The sequence below is a fragment of the Phanerochaete carnosa genome (genome assembly GCF_000300595.1).
Source record: "Phanerochaete carnosa HHB-10118-sp unplaced genomic scaffold PHACAscaffold_13, whole genome shotgun sequence".
In the NCBI taxonomy this organism is placed as follows: domain Eukaryota; kingdom Fungi; phylum Basidiomycota; class Agaricomycetes; order Polyporales; family Phanerochaetaceae; genus Phanerochaete; species Phanerochaete carnosa.
The window spans coordinates 974,250-986,444 of record NW_006767640.1 but is presented as its reverse complement, the minus strand read 5'-3'; the positions used below and the strand labels follow the sequence as shown (position 1 = coordinate 986,444).

At 53.3% G+C, this 12,195-nt stretch overlaps 3 protein-coding genes across 3 annotated transcripts; 2 read left to right on the top strand and 1 right to left on the bottom strand.

Annotated features, from left to right (window-relative positions):
* Window positions 1–758: 758 nt before the first annotated feature.
* Window positions 759–3,774, bottom strand: PHACADRAFT_265453 (uncharacterized protein). The gene has a single exon (XM_007401765.1). The coding sequence runs from the start codon at window positions 2,861–2,863 to the stop codon at window positions 869–871; it is 1,995 nt and encodes a 664-aa protein (XP_007401827.1). The 5' UTR covers window positions 2,864–3,774; the 3' UTR covers window positions 759–868.
* Window positions 3,775–4,425: 651 nt separating this feature from the next.
* PHACADRAFT_265451 (uncharacterized protein) lies at window positions 4,426–6,024 on the top strand. Its single transcript, XM_007401764.1, has 8 exons — window positions 4,426–4,652; window positions 4,709–4,824; window positions 4,871–4,938; window positions 4,985–5,130; window positions 5,180–5,312; window positions 5,363–5,608; window positions 5,662–5,767; window positions 5,823–6,024. Exons 1-8 carry the CDS (start codon window positions 4,543–4,545, stop codon window positions 5,975–5,977), a joined length of 1,080 nt encoding a protein of 359 aa, XP_007401826.1. The 5' UTR covers window positions 4,426–4,542; the 3' UTR covers window positions 5,978–6,024.
* A 4,073-nt stretch (window positions 6,025–10,097) lies between these two features.
* PHACADRAFT_106145 (uncharacterized protein) lies at window positions 10,098–11,764 on the top strand (the record flags this gene model as incomplete). The annotated part of the gene is made up of 7 exons (XM_007401763.1): window positions 10,098–10,240; window positions 10,297–10,468; window positions 10,919–11,016; window positions 11,074–11,175; window positions 11,230–11,340; window positions 11,399–11,489; window positions 11,570–11,764. The coding sequence occupies 7 exons, from the start codon at window positions 10,098–10,100 to the stop codon at window positions 11,762–11,764; spliced, it is 912 nt and encodes a 303-aa protein (XP_007401825.1).
* Between the last annotated feature and the right edge of the window lie 431 nt (window positions 11,765–12,195).

Below are 12,195 nucleotides of genomic sequence, written 5' to 3'. Positions count from 1 at the left end.
TCCAAGGAAACGCTGTCGTATATATCCATTGGCTCTACTCTTTATTGCCGGGAAATGACTGGGAAGATCAGGCCGATAACGTTGGATGCCAACAGTACACATGGGAAACACTCGGACCCCCAAGGCATGTGGTTATCCCACACTTCACTCATCGCTAAAGCCGCGGCTTTGGAATATCCACCATTTCTCGATACCGGATGAGAGGAACTTGGTGACTCGAGGCGCGAGCTCGAAGCCGACTTGGGCAGGCTCGAGCCCACCACGGAACGCCGCGCCACAAAGGCTCTGACAAATAGGTATTAGCAAAGTGAGCAAAGTGAAAGTAGCTACTTATCGTGGCTCGCAATGTTTACGACGGCAGAACTACAGTCAAAACAAGAAGGCCATTAAGAATGAATTTGTATAGTACCCGGCGCCTTGCGAATGGAGAAGGGAAAAGGGGTGATCAAGCTGGGGTCCTCCGAGGAAAGGATTCCGGCGCTGGTGCGGGGCAGGTTCTTCCGGTATCGTTGCCTTGCGGCGCCAACAGAGTACCTGCGCTGGTCTTGGCAAAATTTGTCGCAGTTGATAGACTGAGGTAACTTCACGTCAGGGAATCCATTCGTCCGGCAAAAAATGAGAAACTTGTTTAGTGTACAAGATAAAGAGTGACCGCGCCAGAGTAGTGTAACAGCGACGAGGAATCAGAAGGGGTAGTATAGAGTGGAGAAGTCGAACCAACAGCCTACACACGCCGCGAGACGCGGCATATGAACAAGAATGCCAACGGTTGTCAAAATGTTGTGTTGGGCGAATCGAGGTGGGAAAGGAAGCGTCCCAAGGTTTAAGGTCAGAGAAAAGAGATAAATACTCATCACTCCTTTTCCGCTCAGGCAAAGCCGGCCAGACCCGCCGTCTCGCGCACCTCGCCTGTCTTCGCCTGCACGCCGGTGAAGTAGTCCAGCGCACCATGTGCCTTCCTCTCGACCTCCTCCGCGCTCTTTACCTTGTGGCCGCTATCCTCCATCGCGCCCTTAAATCGCGCCCTAACGTCCCAGGACGCCAGCCGGAGGACTTTGCGCGTCTCCCGGCTGATCCGGTCCGCGTTCCACTCCACGAAGGTCTCCTCAGGGCGGCCCTCAACGTCCCTGAGCAGCTGGGCGCGAATGCGACGACCAACAGTCTTCGGTATAGCCTTGGGCAGCTCGAGGATGTAGTACGCGGTAGTGCCGACGACAGCCGTGCCAATAATGACGGCGGCCCACTTGCGAGCGCTCTCGTTGCCGATGAAGTCGGAGGCGCGGACAACGCCCTCGAAAAGTGCACGAATGCCGAGAGTCTGGCCACCGACCATGGTAAGCGCACTGATGCCGACCGAAGCGACACCAAGAGCGGTAATGCAAACGCCATCGCCCTCGATGCTCTTCGAGCCGTCGGTGAAGTGGACCAAAAACTGGTGCTCGGCGTCGAAGATGTCGAAGAAGGTCGTTTCGAGCATGTCTGAGCGATGCGCAAGACCGATACCGAGGCCATGAGTGCCGCCTGCAACGATGGCTCCCGACATGCGCCTCGACCTGCGCTTATTAGCCTTGTTGCGTATAGAAAACATCGCCTCGGGCATGAAGACACGGCGCGAGCGCTCGACACCCTCCGGTAAGTGCTCATCATCAAGGTCGGAAATCTTGTTGATGCCATTGCTGGTTGTGATGCGCGCCTCGTCCTCGGCAATCTTGACAGCGAGGTCGAGACTGACCAGCAAGGCCTTACGAACATCCTTGACATAGTCCCACAGGCCGAAGAAACCGGGGTAGGATGGGAGATGGAGTTCGGGCACGTTGACTCCGAGCTTGCCAGCACCAACACAGTCGAGCGCACCCATAAGGAGCTCCTTAGTGCGCATCCGCGCCCGACTGGCACCACAATCCTCTACGCCCTCAAGGCTCTCCTCCAGAGCATCATGGCTGTTCTTCATCTTCTCAAGGACCGGCCGCGAACGTTCGAGATCGGTACGCGCCTGGTCAAGCTCGGCCTGGGCTACGATAGCGTTGGCGCCCACAAGAAGGTCGACGTCAGAAAGAAGATGGCCAAGGTACGTAGCGGCCGGGTGGAGCTTAGATTTGTTGCGCTTCGTGAGGACGAAGGAGCGAAGGGAAGATTCGAGAGTGTTGAACGATGGGGTCTTAGTCTGAAGGGCTGCGGCAGAATCGACGAAGTGGACGAGGTCCTCGGCATCTTCGTATGTACTGGGGCTAAGCTGCCTGATCTGCTCGAGAACGAGCCTGCGGCACTTAGCCTTGTCCCTGATCTGGTCGTACTTGTTCACGACGATAAAGAGGTAAGCCTTCTCATTACTTGCGGTCCAGAGGAAGTCCTTCGCGGATAGAGTGAAGTGGTTCTCCGCTGAAACGACAAAGACGACAACATCAATCTCTTCCTGACGAGCGAAGACAGCGGTAGTCTTGACACTGTCACGGTTGAGACCTGGTGCGTCGATAAGGGAGATGTCGACGACACCGTTGTTAAGTAGCGACTCGGTCGAAGGCCGGGCGTCGGACAGGTAGACCCTGAGCATTTGCTGCTCATTTTCGTTTTCTGATACGAATTGCTCGAAGTCAGCAATGCTAGCCCGAGTGAAAGTCGAGTCGTTGTTGATGTCGTAGGCCACACCCTCCTTCAGGATGTGAACTTCTTCCTTACCACCGTTCTCTGTCGCATCGTGTACCTCGCAAAATGCGGTAGTGCATGGCTGCTGATCAACGGGCATGACAGTCCGCTTCAGCAGAGCATTGACGAGGGTCGATTTTCCGGCGTTCAAGTCGCCAGTGACCAGCACCTTGGAGGCAGTGTCTTGGACACGAAGGCGTAGCTTCTCAAGGTGCGTCATAGCTGAGGAGATGCGATCGTCGAGTAAGTTCGCGATGGAAGCTTTCTCAAGCTGAGTAACAAGGGACGCTGGTGAGGACGAGGAGCCGTGCGAGCCAAGCTTCAGATCGAGGCGGAAGACGTGGAAGTCGCTGGCCTCAGATGATGTGACAAGACGATCTTCGTCATTCTCTGCGTTCTCCTCCGGTACAGCGGTCTCGTCGGTGATAGTGGCAAGAGTGACAGAACGGGTGAGACCCTTCCTGGCCGAGCTCACCACAACTTCAGCTTGAAAGGAAGTGTCGTCCGCAAAAGAAAGCGAGCGTCGAGCACTCTTACGACGCGAGGTCTTTGAGACATCTTCGGCGTTCTTGGGCTTCTCCTCGACGTGATCCCGGAACTGAGGGTACCTAACCACCCAGGAGTGCTGGTTGAAGCTTCGCAGATTCTGCAGGATGACCTCAGAAGCATCTATACCATTGAGCAACCTGGTGCATGGTGAGAAAGCTCTTCCTCAGCAATCTTTTCGATGACATACCGCTCCTTCTGCTCAACATACGCGCCCTGCACATCTTCCACCTTCAAGTGCCCCTCCCCGCCCGCGGGCGCCTCCATAGGGGAGGGTGAAGCAACTTTTGACGATCCGGGGAAGTAAGACTGAGACATTGTGTAGTTCTCTGGCTGCTTTCCAAGCAGATTTAGCGTGTTGTGCAGCCGCTTAGCGGCGTACGCGTGCTCGTCGTCGTGGTTTGTGGAAGAGTTGTGTAAGCGCGCTTTGGCGTTCTGCTCCGTAGCTTTGCGCCGTTTTCCACCGACTTTTGCTTTTTCTTTCTCCTGGACGACCGCGAAAATAAACAACAGGCTATTAGCAACGTCAGATACCCTACAAAGCGTGCTCTGCGAAAATACTGGAACGCTGAAGAGTGACGGCTCGCAAGATCGCAAGGACGGCCATCTCTGATCTGACTCGGGCATACTGCGATAAGAAATGACGCGGGTCTCAAAGTTTGTTTGCTACCTCTCCTGAGTACTCTAATGTAGTGTAGGCATCTTTACACGCCTGAGGCAAGTTCAAAGCGGCAGAATTATTTGTAGTTGAATATATTCTTCGCCTTACGATTGTGAGAACGAGCCCAGCTCTGCTAGTGATGAATAGGACACCCGTGGACTGTCAGCTTGTTCAGCCTCAGGCTGACCCGCGATTTAACCTGAGATCGGCGCAGGCGAAGAGTGTACCTCGTCGATAAGTGTTGGCATGCGCTGGCACCCGAGGCTGAGGTCTGAGGCTGGAAGTTTAGACATCCCTATTGATAGTCTGCCACGACTGTACTGTAGCGTGAAATGTACAATCATGATCGCAGCCAACGACTCGTTTTGATATATGCCCAGCGTCCTGGTGCCCGCCCGAATAAACTGATGATTAATGTTGATTTTGGTGGCCATTTCGCTTGGTCTGTCGTCCGTGTCATCGCCCGTCGCCTGAAATCTCAGATCACATCACGTGATTTGGTTTGACCCCTCAGTGCGAAACGACATGGGCCTCCAAGTCGAGACCCTCCAACTCGTACAGAGGACGTTCGGGTAGGCAAAATCGTGGTTCACGGAGGCTCATATTAGGCCAGATCGCTGCGCTTAACCTGAGGTTACCTGGGCCTTGGCTCCGTATTAATTTTGTAAAATTTGACACGGTAGGCCCTCCTAATGTCAGAAACCAGTCCGGTCCTGCCCCTTAACCGTGGCGGACATGTCGGACACTGCAAACGCTTCCTGGCCGGCCTTCCCGCGGGTGCAGTCGAGGCAGACGCTTCGCGGTGCGTTATGAAGCCTCCGGTACACACATCATGCATTTATATCTCGGATGAACTAGAGTCGCCATAGGATTCTACTGTCTTGGTAGCTTGGATCTGCTCGGTACCCTGGAGACCAAGACAAGACCAGAGGAGCGTGCGGCATGGATAAGATGGATGTGGGAGCAGCAGAGTGGTAAGTGCTGTGCATGATGAGCGTGGATGCCGCTCACGAGTTGCAGTGTGCGGCTATGGCACTGGCTTTAAGGGCAGCAACTATATGACCATAGATATCCGCTCTCCACCATCTGTGAGTTCAGGAAGGCAAGACACAAGCAGTCACTCATCCTCTGTAGGCTCAGTACGCCGAGTACGATACCCCTAATCTGATCATGACATACACTTCCATCTTGTCCCTTGCCATCTTGCGCGACGACCTATCCAGGCTGGATCGCAAGGGTCTTGTTCAATTCGTACGGTCCTGCCAGCGAGAAGACGGAAGGTCAGCCTGATGTTGCTGTATACTGATCCTCGCCTAAAGAATTGCACAGCTTCTCCGCTCTGCCCAGCGGCGGCGAGACAGACCTGCGTTGTGTCTATTGCGCTTTCGCGATTAGTAGCATGCTCAACGACTGGACTGGTATTGACCTCAATCGGGCACTAGCGTATATCCGGCGATGTGAGGTGCGTTGAGAAGCAATTGTAGTTACCATGACTGCTGAGCTTTGATATAGGACTACGAAGGTGGTTATGGCCAACAGCCCTCTGACGAGGCCCTCGGCGGGACGACCTACTGTGCCCTCGCGTCCCTCTACCTTGCTCCTTCGAATGCGTCTGCGCAGCGTCTGATCGACTCTGCCTTCCGTGCACGCACGATTCGCTGGCTGCTACACAACCAGGCCGTGGACGGCGGTTTCTCAGGTCGCACGAACAAAATCTCGGACGCATGCTACTGTTTCTGGTGCGGTGCCTCGCTCGCCGTGCGTATCCCTTGACTCTCGCTTCCCTTGCTCACTAACATGAACATCTACAGATCCTCGGTGCCGGAGATCTCGTTGACAACGCTGCCCTCGTCGCATTCCTTGCCCGGTGTCAGTTCAGCATGGGCGGTCTCGCCAAGGCCCCCGAGAAGCCGGCAGGTGCATACTCGCCCATTGGCAGCTCCAGGCGTGTCGCTCTAATGACCGTCTACAGATCCGTATCACACATATATGGCCCTTGCAGCCGCCGCAGTGCTGCCGTCTCCGCATGTAAACGAGACCTGGACACTGTCCCGACTTGACGTGCTTTGGAACACGACTGAGGGGACGGCAGCCTGGCTGCGAAAGCACCTCACAGAAAAGGCTTAAGCAAATGTTAACCCGTACTACGGCAGGCTGTACGAATATTATGATACCCCTCCAGTTCACTGCAACGCTCTCTTGTGGACTCGCGCCTACATCACCAGTATCCATTGCAGCTTATATGGTTAACATACAGGCCAAAGGTCCAGGTCACCAACTGTGATGCGAGTGAGCGGCAACCGCCATATTTCACAGCTCGTGGGGGAGGGCTCACGATGTGAGCGCTGTGGTACCGACATCTTCGAATGATATGCAGCTGACTCCTGCAATCAACATCAGGGTGATTCATTTGATTATCTACCTTAGAACCATGGCATTTTGTTTTCGGATGTTCGAAGACGGGACTAACATGGTCATATTAAGGGGTATTCGGTGAACAAGTGCTCCCTGCATTTGACGGTACACAGCTATCCATACGTCCATCTTCAGTGTATCGCGCGCTGTCTCGACAGTGAGCTGCGCGCCCGCGCTCAACGAAAGGCCGAAGCAGCACTGCCACAAGCGCAGCCGTACTTACAGCTGGCAAGTCAAAGACCTTCGAGCGTCCATTTCATTGCTCGTCCCCTCGACGTCCCTTGCATTGTTGCTGTACTATGGCGTACTGGCAGTTGAACTTTTCCGCCTTTATACCTTCCGCTGAAGACTTGTGAGCGCCCCGGCTCTAATGGCCTTTCGCACAAACTGACAGTCTTTGCGAGGTATCTGGCATGGTTCTGCCAAGCAGCAGGCCTTAGTAGGTATTTATACGTTGTACGCATCTCCGACTGCTCTACTAATCATAGCTCTGTCAGCCTTGCTCGTCTACAATTGGGTACTCACGTTCGGTGAAGAAATGCACCTCATATGGCGCACCCATGCATACGAAGCCATCTTCACAGCAAGGTTTTTCTTCGGGACCGCTCGATACTTTCCAATTTTTGCAAGCGTGATAGCTACCATTGTATCTGGGATGCCACAGAGTAATAGAGTATGCCTCACTCCCTAAAATTCACTGATGGGAGCTGACCGTATCGGTAGAGGTCAGCAGAAACTGTGCAGAGACCATTCACATCAGGCTTTCGTTAATTTGGACCGAATGGTTTAGCTGCACAGTCTTCACAATTGCGTACCAGATGTCCCGGCTAGCTGGCTTTCTCTTCTTGACAGGTGCGTTTCACCCCTTGACCCTCACAGATTCCAGCTCGCTAATCAAAATCAACCACGCAACAACATTTCAGCCGCGCTAGCTGTCCGTGCGTATGTATCTGCAAGGAGAACTCCCATAGTACCCGTGGTAATATCCCTCGTCGGCTGTGCGTCCACCATCATTAGCCTAGTAGGTAACGGCGACGGCGATTCCTTCGCGCAATTTATTCATTAGGCTCTAGTACCTCGGTGCACACTACGTGCCGCAGCCCCTCACGCAGCATGGCTGCTTCACAGCGAGCAATCTCAGCCTCGAGAAGTACATCCGTCGTGTACGTATTGCTCCTACGACTTCCCTCCTTTGCGGCTGACTACTGTCCTTGCAGAAGTTTTCTTGTAGCCATATTCGTCTCGTATTACAGCTCACGTGTCTACCACACAGTCTCTGAGACGGCAATCTTCCTCTCCATGTTCAATGATATCATCCTCATTGTCATCGTCCTCGTCACTGTGATTCCGCGCGCACGTGCCGAGCGGTTGTACCTCTTCTCAAGCCCTATTTGCAGCAAGTTCATTGAAACCAGTCGGTTCCCCGTGCCACCTCTGAGTTTCATGGGTAGTTGACATCTGATCACGCCAGGCACTCAGGACCTTGTGCTTCTGGTGTAAGTCAAGCGCGAATATTCGCTCGAGTGATGATTGATGCGTGCATAAGGGCACACTTCGCTGTGTCCACAGCCCAAGTTAAGCTCGCGCGAGCAAGCGTGGTACGTCTCCCCGTCGTCTCAAGACTGACTTTGCGCATAACTAAACTTGCGCATCGCTCAGCTGGAGCACACGCAGACGATACTGGACGCGTAAGTGCGCGCCCCATCGTGTGCCCCGTTTCTTGCCCAATGCTGAGCGTTTCTTAGGCTGAACTCCGTATTGGCGGGCAATATTTACCTCGAGATGCGCTCTATGCAGGAGGAGGGAAATGCGCAAGTGCTAGGCGTCTCAGATATGCACAATGGAGAATGGGACTAAGATTCGCCATGGCATCCTGCCTATGGGCTGGTGGGCGTTCAGCTGGAGATTCTGCCTGGCATCTTAGCTGTAGAAACTGTACTTCAACACCACTGCATGTTACATGATAACTTAAGCAATGATATGCACGCCTGCCAGTGATATAACCTATCGCTTTATGGTATCAAAAAGACTGGAACGATCCGCGCTGATTAGAGAAGAGGACGTGATGTTGCATACGCGGTACGACGCTACAATACCAGCCGTGATCTATTCGAGCCGCATGAGCGGACAAAACTTGATGCCAAATCGTATTTTCACCCGGGAAGGCCTCTAGTTTTAGAGGTCAAGAAGTCAAAGATTATAACCATAACCCTAAAAATTGTAATATCTGCCATAGGTCAGCGGTTTTGTATGCCTTGAATTACCCCCTGAAGTGGCTGAAGAGACTTAAAAATTCTACGTACATACATGATTACCTTTTATTGCACTCCAATGGTTCTATAGGTAACAGTGAGCTTCCACCCCAAGGCCTTGGTATTCCCTCGATATTGGAGTTCTCCGCGGTCTTTGCGACCAAGCAGGTTTCGTCCAAACTTGATATGAGCTACCAAGTGAAATGGTGAGAAGCGTCGAGGCATGGGAGTCCGAGGGTAGTCTCCTCGAACACATGCTTGCTAGGGCTCCTATATGTTACACGGCGACTCGGACAGCCTACTAGTAGAGGCTGCAGATGGATTGCGTAGTATTCCCTGTAATGGGCTTGAACAAGCCAAATCTGAGCTCTTGCTCCTCACGTCTCTAGACGAGGAAGCTGTGCTTGTGCCAGGCGGGGAGTGCAACTGGAGGGAGAGTCCAGAGTGTTCCCTGCGCCGTGTCTGCCTTGAAGCTGAAGCTTGAAGCTAAAGAACGATCCGGACCTCGGTATATAGACTGATATATTGGCAACTTCCAATGATGTTGCGGCACTTACCATGAAATTCGGTTCGTAGAGCACTGCCTGAAGCGTCTCCATCGCACCAGGCCTGTGCGTTTTGATTGAGTGTTTCATCCTGTCGACTTCCCTGTCTTGCGGTTAACTTCCTTAAGGACATCCTGTTGATCGTGCTGATCGCGCTGAAGGACCGGTCTGGCAATCTTTCATGGCACAGTGACATTGAAGATGTATTATCAAGAACAAGTGACGAAATACCAGCATCCGACAGCTTGCACCCTATGGGGTACGAATATAGCTAGCTATACTTGCAGCGGTGCTGGTTTTCGCTCGCGGACTCGTCAGATGGCCAGTCTAGGCATCGTAGAGAGAATAACATCTAGAACTACTAATGCACACGACACGCCAAAAGTCGACCCACCGAGGCTTGAAACATCGCGATACACTTCGGCTGTCGGGTGCGGGGCGATAGCATCCGTGACACGCGACAGTGGGTCTTCTACAGTCAGGTGAACAAATGCTTTGTGAACCTGATGCTCTATTCGGTCTGGACACTTGGGATGCCGAGGATGCCCGTGTTCCCTATCTTTTGGTGACATGCCACTTGTAGCAGAACCTTGGGCCTTTGTGATTCACCAGCTGGTATCTTTGCGCTGTTTTCGCTGCCACCAGAGAGGAAACATATATCTCTGGAGTCCGCTTGACTTCGTATCGGACCGGCAAGCATCCTACAGCATGGAATTCAAGGTTTGTGTGCTGCTTTCTACTGCATTTTGTGGGAGACCTGACTTGTGGTCGCCATGTTGACCGGGTCGACGAGGTCCCGAGGAGCAAAGGCAGCGCCTGCTTAGGTAATGCAACTATCAAAAACGTCATCGAGTCATCGGCGTCAAGGAGATGAAGCCTAGACAAGTGCACCTTATAAGCGTTGCAAGATATAAGTCGGTAAAACAAGTCCGTCTACCGTCCCATTCAACTCCCTTCCGCCCTCGCACCTTTTCGATGACGACGACAATGGCTATCCCTCACCTCGGCGGCAGCCGCCAACCCTCGCACTCGCCCATGCGTCCTGGCTCGGCGAGGACGTACGAGAACCCCATCGCACCCGTTGATGGTGTTCATCCAGTCTTGCACGAGGGCAAAGTCGCCGTCATCACAGGAGCAGGCAGCGGGATCGGTCGTGCGGCCGCGATTGAACTTGCCAGGTGAGTCGCTGTGGTATGGGACCCTTTCGAACGCGCTAATGAGTGGCGATCTGCAGGATTGGAATGAAGATCGCGATCGCGGATGTCAACGAGCCTGGTCTTCAGGAAACCGCGCAAGAGGTCGCAGCAATCATCGGTCAGGGCAATGTGCTGGCTGTGCCGACCGATGTCAGCAAGTTCGAGTCTGTGGTAGCGTTCCGTGAGAAGGTCTACGAGGCTTTCGGCGAGGTGCGTGCGCTACACATGATATCCAGAAATGGAGAGTTCCGTATCTATCTACGCCGCGGGCTTGCAATGTGGCGTCGATCCACTTCGAAGTTTCGTTCTCCCTGTCGATCCACCTCAAGGGGCATACGGATCGCTCTCCGCGATTAGGGTGATCCGCCGCGATGGCTACGCTTCGTTCCAGATCTTATTTGCGAGAATGCGAAGTCCTCTGCAGATCTCCTCGCACATGAATTTTTCCGTCACACGACATTCCCTGTCATGGCAGGATAACTGCTATACTCCTGCCCCTGGATCGTCTTTGTAATGGACTCTGCAACAAAGTGTCTTCATTTTCTACGATAAACTGTGCAAGGCTCTGCATCGACCTTGTGGAGAGGCTTGCATTTCCCAATTCTTACTGCACGCGATCACAGCATGAAGGCGTAGCTCACATCATCAATTGTTTCACAGGTAGCTGTACTCATGAACAACGCCGGTATCGGTCTCAGGGGCACCTCCTGGGAAGGTCTCGAAAACTGGCAGAAAATATTCGAAGTTAACGTCTTCGGGTATGCGCTGGCTTCGTTTCCGAAGCGCTCCTGGCTGCTAATGCTCCCGCGTCCTAGGATTGTGAATGTCCAGCATGCGTTCCTTCCCACCATGCTTCCTCAGGAAAACGCTGCGATGATTATCAACACCGGATCAAAGCAGGGTATTACGAACCCACCGTACGTTGATGCGCGCTTTGGCCAGCTGCCCATACCGATCTGATACCGGACTAGGGGCAACGCGGCGTATAATGCCTCGAAGGCCGCCGTCAAGTCGCTGACCGAAGGTTTGTCGCACGAGCTACGCAATTCAGGACAAGGCAACATCACCGCGCACCTTTTCGTGTACGTGCCGTTTTGAGTGTCCGTGTGACTGAGGCTTACATACTATACTCGTTGGCAGCCCTGGATGGACGCACACCGGCATGACGAAGGGTAACTTGACCGAGAAACCTGCAGGCGCGTGGACAGCGCAGGAGACTGTGCTTTACATGGTATGCTGTCCCCCACGCTTTGAATCCACAACTTCTGTCCCCTTGTCCATCTCCCTTGACGCCGACTGACTGCCCTGCAGCTCGACCGTGTGCGCGAAGGCAACTTCTACATTATCGTGCCCGACAACGAGACTCGGAAGGAGGTCGACCAGCTCCGGATGCTATGGGCCGCGGGTGACGTCGCCGAGGGCCGCCCTGCGCTCAGTCGCTGGCACAAGGACTACAAGGCGCTCTTCGAGGAGTACGTCCGCGACAACCTTGCGCAGCTTGACTAGACCGCAGCTGGAGGTTGTGGCATAGTGCGATGTATGTACCTGTCAAGGGGTGGATCCAAAGGAGAAGAAGAAGAAAGAAAGGTAAATCTTGTGGACTAGAGTGTACTATCTTTAAAGGAAAACCTGGTATAAACGAGTCTGGAATCTACGTCTGGTGTTTGTCAGGTCTCACCATCTGCCGAAAGTACGTCCACGGATTATGCAGTCTACTCGCTTAGCCGCTTTCTTCATCAGCATGGGCTGCCTTATTTGAATCCGGCACCGCACAGCGATATGTACATGGGCACGAAATATTCAGATTGTCGTGACTTCGGCAGAGCGGCGACCCTTCAAAGCTTCATGTCTGGCATCGTCACACGCTTATTAGTGTTATGTAATGAATGAGTAATCGATTAGTTCATCTATTTCTTGAGTTTCTATCTCGTGTCATT

What these genes read in the sequence shown, in the direction of transcription:
- PHACADRAFT_265451 (XM_007401764.1), top strand. Translation starts at nt 4,543, where the DNA reads ATGTCAGAAACCAGTCCGGTCCTGCCCCTTAACCGTGGCGGACATGTC. An exon ending in TGCCAGCGAGAAGACGGAAG is followed by an intron (nt 5,131 to 5,179) that starts GTCAGCCTGATG and finishes AGAATTGCACAG; the next exon opens with CTTCTCCGCTCTGCCCAGCG. An exon ending in CGTATATCCGGCGATGTGAG is followed by an intron (nt 5,313 to 5,362) that starts GTGCGTTGAGAA and finishes GCTTTGATATAG; the next exon opens with GACTACGAAGGTGGTTATGG.
- PHACADRAFT_265453 (XM_007401765.1), bottom strand. Translation starts at nt 2,863, where the DNA reads ATGACGCACCTTGAGAAGCTACGCCTTCGTGTCCAAGACACTGCCTCC.